General features: G+C 40.3%; 1 protein-coding gene across 1 annotated transcript; it reads right to left on the bottom strand.

Moving 5' to 3' along the window:
• Window positions 1–456: 456 nt before the first annotated feature.
• On the bottom strand, window positions 457–9,275 carry LOC109549564 (RAD52 motif-containing protein 1-like). Its single transcript, XM_033852611.1, is given in 7 exon segments — window positions 457–558; window positions 2,018–2,103; window positions 3,747–3,845; window positions 4,816–4,984; window positions 5,361–5,483; window positions 8,621–8,818; window positions 9,189–9,275. Coding segments are annotated over 7 exon segments (864 nt in total).
• Window positions 9,276–10,393: the final 1,118 nt, after the last annotated feature.

The following is a 10,393-nucleotide window of genomic DNA, read 5'->3' as shown; positions in this document are numbered from 1 at the left end:
GAAAATGTGAACAATTTACCAGCCATTATTGTAATCTTAGCTGCTCTATCATCATTGTGAATCCTTTACATGATACATGAAATCAATAACTCTTCCCAAACCATAAAAAACTATGGGTCAGTAATGATACTGAAGCTACAAATACACAGATTATGAAGATTTAAATGTTGACTCCTCTGTAATCCACACATCAGAGCTAAAACCAGGAGAATAATGACTAATAGAAATAAACAACTGAGTAGTGAGAGATAGTCATTGAATATTAGTTAGTTTCATCTGAATTGTTGTACACCCCTGAGCTGTTCCTTCTCAGGACTAAAAAGAGCTGCTATCCTAGGATGCCAAAATTAAACAATCCTAATACCAACAGGACCAGGCCTATGTTGTGAACAAGTTATTCCACCACCCCTACAGAATAATGCCACAGGACCTGGCATTCTGGGAAATTCAAAAGTGCTAGTCCAGTTCTGGCAATCTGAACACTTCCTCCTGAAAGCTGAAGTCTGAGAGACATTCTTCCTGCCTTTGGCCACTCGGCTGACAAGAAAAGTAGCTGACCTGCAAAATGAGCACCAGTTAGGCTGGCGGGAGGGGGACACTCCTTACAATTATGCTAAAATGTTGCCATTTCCTCCGAACTCTCAGTATTCACGTCTCATTATACATTCACAACTGTGTTCTTAGGGGTTACCACTGAATCAGTGATGACTCAAGAATTTCTGTAGGAGGGGTTTGGGGCAGGTGAGCAATTCATTCTGGGAAAGAGAGTTTAAAACCAAGTGAATGGCCCTTTACATTGGCATGGGAAGACTTCCCCCATCCCACCTTCTCTCAACAGAGCCATTAATCTACAAAAAACTACAGTGTCACTTTTCAGAGGTCTACCCTGTGTGTACACATGGAGAAGACACTTAGAATGTTAAAGTCAGCATATTAAGTAATTTTCTTGAAATACTGTAACTAGCACCAGTTTACTTCCTTCACAGTCCTTTCCACAATCTATTTAATTTTAGTCCTTTTTAATTGTCTGCTACACCTTTAACACCTAAACTCCAAGAGAGAAGGAGCTTCATCTTATCTCCACTGCCTAACACATAATGGTTTCTAAATGGAACTGATTCCAAGATTGGCCTCATTTAGGAGTGGATATGTTGTTATAATCAGGTTTCCAAAATCTTTAGTATCAATACGGAATCCTTTCCTCTCACATTTCACAGGAAGCTAGACTTCTTATAGCCCAAACATGGATACGTTTGAAGTTTCCTTGACTGATTTAAATTGAATTAAAATTAAAATAATTATTTTGTACAGGAAAAACTTTCAATTTTTTTTCATTTTTCACAACATAACCACCTTTTCTTTCTCTACTTTCTTCCCTTTAAAACAAACTTTGCAACATTGGGGTGAGTTAAATAATCAGAAATCTAGCCCCAAATTAAGCTCTCAATGACATGAAACACATTTTTTGCTCCTTTTAAATAAAAATCCTATATGCAGTACACTAATGTTTTCTTTCAGAAATTACATTGACAACTTAATCTCTAATTCGAGGTATCCATATAACTCGTTTACAGAAAGAATCTTTGGCAAAAGATTTAACACAAGATATATATGAGATGTTGAGATCTGGGTAATATACCTTACTTGAAAGGCATGAATAGTTTTTAAACAGTGTAGCATAATCACACTTAAAACCATAGTTACTTTGTTCCCAAGTCCCTGCAATTCTATTTGAGGGGAGTTCTAAAAGGCCTGTGTCTTCTCCTGTGTCCACAACCGTAGACGTACACTGGTGGCCCTCAATCCTGCTCTCCAAACTTCAAATAGGGACCAGAGACAAGGCTCGGGACTTGGAAAAGTCCTAGAAATTCCCTGCCTCAAAAGTACTTTCAGAGTTTCACATTTCCCTAAGGAAGACAGGGTTGAGTAGACATGCTGAAGTCTTCCAAATCCTGCTGGTTGTTTTGAATTATGGCTACACTGGCTATGTACCTCTTGAGTTTTTAACTCCACATACTTCAATTAAATCCTGTAGTTCCTCTTCGGTTCTAGCATCTGTGACATCTTCACAGGGTCTATATGCCACAGCTGTTTTACCACTTTCTGTAATAAAGTTAACAAGGATCAATTCAGAAGTGTTCTTGTTCTAAAACTTCCTATATACAATGGTAGCACCGAATAATTAGACATTCTTTTGACTTCTAAAAGCAGAAAATAAGAGCATTTTCCTAGAAGTTCCCTCATCTGACACGTCAGTTTTTATTATAATTATTTGTGAAAACATATATAAGAAGTATCAACTTTGGTTCAAAAACTTTATGATCTTAGAAATAAGAACTAAGGAATAAGGACACAGAGATTAAAAGCTGTGGAAACAAAAATGTTCAATCACAATACAATTAAATAGGAAGGCATCAGGTGGGGGTCAAAGTGAGTTCAAACCTGGGAGAGATACCACTGGACTATAATAGATACTTCCTATTAGAAGCAAGGCAAGTGTCTACTCCTTGGGACCAAAATTCTACCAGATACAATCAACAAAGCTTTGGAGACAGAGACAGACAGAGCATTTGAACACCCTACTGGCAGAAACTGGCCCATGTACCCTTTGGACAATACAGCTTGCCTCAAGGCAAGCTAGAGCCACCAGGCTTTTTGGTCTAAGGGGTTTTGCGTACATATAAGGAGTACCTTGGCATATTAGGCACAAACAACCCAGGCAATTAGTTTGGTTCTTAAAGGTTGTTACCCAGAGTTGACAGCGGATGGAGATTCTGCCTGATGACCAGGGAAGTCAAACTTCACTGGAAGGATTGCCCAGGCTGGAAGGCCAAGTCCAATCCAGGGTCAACTCTTACAAGCCAATAATCTCTCTGAAAACTTAGCTAGGATTTCTCAGTCTCTCAGCCTGCAGGGCTGTGAAGCAGGGGAGCAATTCTGTTCCGGGAATCTACTAATCATAAAGTTTCCTTTGGGCACAGCCTGTGACATTCTCACCGTTGTATAACTCGATAGGGAACACAATCAACGCTATTCAATGGCATGACCAATTTCAAGACTCACAAAAACGTAGCTGATTATTATATAAGAATGATATTTACCCAATATATCAGAAATGAAAACTGAAATTAAACTGATTCCAAAAACCTAATCTAATAAACTCTTCAACAAGAAAACAACGGTAAAAATAATAGTCAATATACTTTGTCTGCTTACTATGTTTCAGGCATAGTTCTAAGCTTTTTATATTCATCACCTCATTTACTCTTACAATATCCCCGATTTGGTGGTAAGCTGAATTACTAACCCTATTTGCAGATAAAGAAATTGCAGCTTAGAGATATTAAATACCTTCAAATGTCTCTGGCTGGAAAAACCTAAAATTGCTACAACAACAAAATCTAAGAGACAAAGTTAGGACTCAAACACAGGTGTCCAAAGCTTATAATCACTACCCTATTCTGTATGATAAGCAAGCAATTGCGGAAGAACTGGATCAAACACTTTCTGTATGAACTGAGGCAAGTCATTCTACATCTAAACACTGGGGACAATAATATGTGCTGTCGTCTTTCTCATAAATGCCACAAAGAACAAATGTAAGACTGTTGCTGTGAAAGCATCTGGTGAAGTGAAAGAATATGTAATGTTTTAGATAACCATTAGTTTCATGCAATTAATTTTTCAATTAAATTTATTTGCTCACTGAAACTGAAGCACTTCAACGACATTCAAAAAGATCTTACCTAAAACCACAATCAGCAATTTCTGGAATGCATCTGTCATAGCTTTCTGAATAGCAAGCTTCTGGGTTACCTTCCTTTTCATATGTAATGATAATGACCCTAAATCCAACCAAACAGATGAATTTAAAATGCCTATATGAATAACTGATTTCTAGGTTATATGTTTAAAACTAAAAATGCATCTGTGATTCTTAGATCATTACCTTAGTGATTAAGGGCAGGCACCACACTGGGGTACGGTGAATGTCTCCGTTGCAGGTATACCCTGGCATGGCATATTTTTACTGCTCAGATCTAGTCTGGAAGTTCCTAAAATATTAGATGGGAAATGTAAACCAAGAACGTGGCACAAATCTCACATTACTCACAGATTTCAAATGGACAAGCTGAGGCTACACTGCTACAGACCCTGCTATCCTCTGCGTCAAGGGCTGGACTCATACAGTGAGATAGCTTTGATTGTAGTGCAGATGATCTGGACTCTACTCAACCATCACCCACTCAGGTGAATGGTGGAGCCTCCTCCACCCTATTCGCTAACAGCCCTGCCTCCGACTTAAAACCCTAACCCCAAGTGCCATGGATTCTAGGAAAAAACTCAGTACCAATCAGAATCCCCTTTCTAGGGATCTACGTTTACTTATTCTGCTCAAGCCCTTTTATAGGAGGCAAAGGACTGAACATTTACACATGAGTTTATTTCAATCTTTAAACAAAGATTTTGTTGGGATAACTGAAGGCCAGGAGATATGTGCATCTGAAGGACTATTTTAGCCCAAAACAAATTATTAACAAAAAAAAAAACCAAAAAAACAAAACAAAAAAACCTAATTTTCCCTCCTCCTAAGCTTCTTGGCAGGCAGTCAGTATTAAAATTCTAAAGTTTAAGGTGCTGTCAGGTATTGCCTAAGATAAAAACCTATATTGTCGGGCAGAACAATTCTGCCCAGGGCTTTAGTTGCTTAGAAAAGATGATGATGTATCTGAAAAGTTGAGTTTCAGAAAGAAAGGAAAAAAGAGATATCCCACTCCCTTACCTCCCCACACACACACATACTGGAAAGCAGACCTTCCTCCAACTTATCCAAAGGTTCCTCAGCCATGCCAACTCCAGGACTCCTGCACTCGTGGGAGGTCAACACCACCTCTAAAGCACAGAAGAACTTCAGGCTTTGCTTCTGAAGTGGTGTCACAATATCTTCATTTTCCCTTTCTTCAAGGTTATAAAGATCCCGAAGCTGTTAGGATTTTGAATTAAAGGCTAGACTTCAACATATACTGTTGTTAGAAATAAAAACTAAACTGCAGCTATCCCAGGTAATAGTTTAGGTATCCTATCCCTTCAAAATCAACTGAGACTTGCAAATGAATCACTAGATATGGACAACTATTTCTTTATGATATACCATACAAATACTGGAGAAAATTATGGACACCACCATCCAAGTCATTGAGATTAACACTAATTCTAGGTGGCAGGCCAATGCTCAGATACTTCCATGTGGAAGCCTCCCACATTTCCTCCCCATAGCCCTGTTCTATTCTTCTCTCTAAAGTCTAGGAGTTCAGTGTTGAAAAGAGTCTTGTTAGTGAAAGAAAGTCTACAGAGTTTACCTGGATGATCCTTTTTGACCACCCATGGAAATCAAAGTAGTAATTTGCCAATTCTTGGCATCTGGAGCTGTTTAGGGCAAGCGTATTATGTTGAACCGCCTTAGGTCTGGTGCCAAGATGAACCTAAAGACATAAAAGACCTAAAAATATCACAACCCTACATAGAGACTTATTTTGGATATACCTAAGATTTATCAATACCAATTTTATAGAGTGGTGAAGATTAAGTAGGACATTTTAAGCAACGAGTTCACAGTGAGCCCTAAATAAATGTTATTTATTATTTTTAAGTCAGTACTTTTCTGCATCATTTCCAGGGCCCCTGATTAACCAGAAGGTTCCCTGACCTCTGGTGGTGTAAGTGATGATGAAAGCAACCAAGGAAGCCCAGCAGAAGCCTATGATGGGGCTGGGTGTAAGCAAAGGAATGGACTGTTTTACTCGTCTCATCCTGTAGCTCCTGCTTGAGAATATGACGTGAAGAGGAGATAAGATGGACCTGCCACTGAATTAGGACCTTAATCTGTAGCACACCCTCCCTAAGTTACTAACCCCTGTAAGAAGAGGGAATACGTCTACCTCTATAAACGTAAATGAAGCAACGAAAAGAATTAGAGGTTCATCTGCATTAACAAGCTTCTTTGAGAGCGCAAATATTTCCATTCTTAACTCTCTAAAGAACTTACATATTACTGTGGATTTTTTTACATCACTAGTTCTTTCTTAAATGTCTATTTCCATTTTGAACAGGGTATAGTATATAAATATAGTCATAAAAATTCAAATAATACAAATAAAGTCAAAGCATTGTTAATTCTTTATTGATTTGTTTGTGCATCTTCCTCTGTCACTAGTTTATGAGCTCCTTAAGTGCTTGAAGGAACCATGTATTATTCTTTCCTTGTTACCAGAAACAAGCATAGATCTTGGCATACAATAGAGGAGTGATGGTCTGTTGACTGAGGGAATGAATGAGTACATAATAAAATGAAATTACTTTCTCCAACTGAAGCTGCCTGCAGGGAAGGAGAAATGAAGACTAAGTTTTAAATGTTGAGTGTCACATGGGACGCTAGGTCCTGTGCAGTGAGTCATAATGGAGCTGTCTTGGACAATTAGGAAGCTTCAGAAGGGCTCTGAGCCACTGCGTAGTAGAGACAGTTCACATCTGGGATAACCTTGCCACAGTTCTTGCTGGCAAACATTTCCCTTCATGCTACTGAGAAAAACCAGATACATTAGGCCTTTCCTCATTTTATTTTAAGATGTTATTCTCTTTTCTGTATTTATAAAAAACAGAGGGGAAAAAAAGCTAAGAAGTATGTATACCTGCCAGTGAATAAAATAACACATAATTGGAACTTCCGTGCTGGTGCAGTGGTTAAGACTCCTTGGTCCCAATGCAGGTGGCCCGGGTTTGATCTCTGGTCAGGGAACTAGGTCTCACATGCATGCTGCAACTAAGAGTTCGCATGCCACATTTAAGGAGACTACAAGCCACAACTGAAGGAGCCTGCCTACTGCAAATGGGGAGCCCACATGCCACAACTGGGGAGCCCTTGAGTCGCAACCAAGGACCCTGCCTGCTGCAACTGAGACCCGGTGCAACCAAATAAATAAATAAAATTGAAAAAGAACGCATAAGTAAATAAGGAAACAATTTCGGGGTTGTGGGTAGTAAACTAAGGCTCTGCATTAAATAAAGAAATCTAATACGAATGCCCTTTCCTCTCAACTCTATAGTGACTTGTAGAACATTTTCTTCAGTACTCTATCAGTGACGGGCTTTATGCTGTGAAAATCTCACAACCTACGCTCTGGAATGGTCTTAATGTCCAATATAAGAAAAGAACTCATTACTTACAACTGATACCAAGTAACTGTTTCATACTCTTTCCAGGACCATCTGTAATATCTGAGTGGTACGTGAAATGGTCGCAGGGTCCGCAAACTAAAGAATGTCTGACACAAAATCATTTCAATCCCAGGGAGTACAGCCAGGATTGAAGTGGGTGTTAAACAGATTACAGAGGTGGGAGGTAGTGTACCTGGAGTCACAGCTGAGGAGAGTTCTCAGATTCAATGTAGGTGAAATCAGTGAGTAAAGAAATATGGGTGAGAAGAGGCAGCAAGGTCAGTAGGAAGTAGCTAGAGCAAGAAGCCAATCAGAGAAGACACAAAATTATAAAGGGAAAGGTCTGGAAAATCTAAGCCTCACTCACTTATTCAGAGGAATTGAAATGGTCCTTGAAAAAGGAATGGTAGCTGAATGGAGGCACATAATGAAATGTTAATTCTGGGGAAGTAAAATTGGATGGCATGTTGATATGGAATAAGCTTTCTACAATGCATTAAAGAATATTTTAACCATTTTCTGGAATCTGAAGGGAGTTCTGAATAGGCAGCTTGAGAGTGATGATGATGATGAAATGAAGCCTCCTTTATCTTACATCTGACCAAAGTTTGTCAAGCTCGGGACTTCCCTGGTGGCACAATTGTTAAGAGTCTGCCTGCCAGTGCAGGGGACACGGGTTTGATCCCTGGTCCAGGAAGTTCCCACATGCCGCAAAGCAACTAAGCCCGTGTGCCACAACTACTGAGCCTGTGCTTAGAGCCTGTGAGACACAACTACTGAAGCCTGCGTGCCTAGAACCTGTGCTCCACAACAAGAGAAACCGTCGCGATGAGAAGCTCACGCACGGCAAGGAAGAGCAACCGCCGCTCGCCGCAAATAGAGAAAGCCGGCATGCAGCAAAAAGACCCAACGCAGCAAAAAATAAATAAATAAAAAATTGTCAACCTCACACATTTAAAATCCACATAAAAGTAAATAAAAGGAAGACTCTTGTGAAGATTTCTTAAATTAAAGGGCAGCATAAAATGACATGGGGTTTAACATCAGTTAAGTTTGGGTTTGGCCTCTAGTTTCCACGTTTACTGTCATGAAACTTAAGTAAGTCACTTAACCATCCTGAGTTCGAGTTTATTCATCTAACAAAAAAGAAACAACTGGTGAACTGGGGGATCAGTGGAGCAGTGCATCTGAGAGCATTCTGTACACCACAGTGCTGTAGAAAGGCTGGCCTTTTTTTTTTTTCCCCGTGGGATCTTAGTTCCCAGACCAGGGATTGAACCCGGGCCCTCAGCAGTGAAAGTGCAGAGTCCTAACCACTGGACCACCAGGGAATTCCCGATGGCCTATTAGTTTTAAATTCAGCACATCATCCCAGTAGAGCGAGGAATTCCACATTTGGACCCACCTTCACTGGAGATGTGTGAAAAAGTTGCTTCTGGTCGCATGCCTTTTGGGCTCTGTGGGCATCCCTTGCTGAATAAAACTTGATGATGGCATAGAACCCAGGACAGGCCACTGCTGCGTTTGGGAAGACTCAGACAGAATACAGAAGGCCAAACTGGGAGAAGACTGTGAACAGAGAATGCTGTAGGGCGGTCCCACGCTAAGGAAGTGCAGTAAATTTCAGGCCCAGGAAACCAAACCGCCCATTCCCTTATATTCCCCCAGCCCTTCGCCACAGGTAACTGTGGTGAGCCTGGAACTCCAAACACTTCTCATTTCATGAACAAGTTTCCCTCTGAAATCCTAAGCTTCGAGAAGCATTAGGAGGCAATGACTTCTGTTGGGAACTATCCCTCAAAAGTCTATGGGGGAGAGCTGACTGCTCAGGTCATCTCTAGAACTAAGATTCCTCTCAGCGGAGACCACAGGCAGATGAGGTACTGAAGCAGTACCCCAGGGAGCCCAGTTACTGGGGCGTGGGGCGGCTTCGTCCACCCCTCCCTCGCTCCGGCTCGTCTCATTTGCAAGGCCTTGGCTGTGGGTTGAGAGCTCAGCTCCCACATCAGCAGGGTTTTGTCACCCCCAATGGGAACTGTAAAAGGTACCAGCTGACCCATCCTATCTTCACAGCGCGTGTGCGGCTCAGGGAGCAAGCGGACTGCGCCAGAGAACGCGTACCCACGCTTTTTAAAAAGTTAGTGCCAATAAATCTAATATATAGAAAAACAGTTGAAAGCTCCTGTTTTGTGGATAGAAAAGCTTGAGATTCAGAGCAAGTTCAGAGCTTGACAGTCTAAGAATAAGCTAGCTCTCCATTCCATTAGAAGGACTAGGTAGCAGCTTCTGGTTATGGAACCAGAAATTTCAGGCTCCAAATAGGAAATAAAACAGCATCACTTGTACTCTTTATAAAATTGCAGAAACAAACAAATAAACAAAAATATATTTACACCTGTCCTATAAGACAAAGGGTACTTGAGACCTAATGTATATAAAATCAGTTTACAAACTGTGATGCACTATATCAATAAGTTCTCATTTGCACAGAGCACAGCATAGGATATGAGGCCATTAATGTTAATTCCCTTCCCCCTTTCATTCCTTTCTCTTGTTCCTTTATGTATGCAGATCCGTTACATTATTAAGCTAACAATGTAACTGAGATATTATTAGCTTAATAATGTAACCAAGAATCTGATTTTTAGCAAGGGAGTAGTTCTTAGAAACTTAGGGAGCTGGAACTCTGAAAGTATGAATTGAAATAATGCAATTACATCATGAATTTTAAAATTTATCATCATTGATTAAAAATAAAAATATTAAATAATTAAAAATTTATTATCCCGCAATTGAGACTCACCACAACGTGTGACGTCTGTCAGGCATTCGCTGTCACAATGCTGTCTGTCTTTCAGACAACCTCAATAATATTTTTAAATTGGCAGAGGCAGCAGGCCATACGGCTAGGTAAGATCCTATAAATGGAAACACAGGTAATTAAATTCGTGGTAAAAGAGTTACTTGAGTAGGTAGAAGAGGTAGGCCAAGGCCACCACAGACCAGTGCAAAAAGGAGTTCCTGGGGCATATGGACTGCAGAACTGGATAGGGGCCGGTTGGCCAATTGCTGCTCTTGACTGTTGTAAATAAATACAGAGGAGGAGAGAGGTGCCCAACAGAAGGATTAGGATGGCAGTAGATATGGTATGCCTAGAAAAAAGGGAATAGGGATTAGA

This window comes from Tursiops truncatus, chromosome 2 (assembly GCF_011762595.2).
Source record: "Tursiops truncatus isolate mTurTru1 chromosome 2, mTurTru1.mat.Y, whole genome shotgun sequence".
NCBI classification, from domain to species: Eukaryota; Metazoa; Chordata; class Mammalia; order Artiodactyla; family Delphinidae; genus Tursiops; species Tursiops truncatus.
Note: the sequence above shows the minus strand (reverse complement) of the source record. Positions and strands in the feature narration are given on the sequence as shown.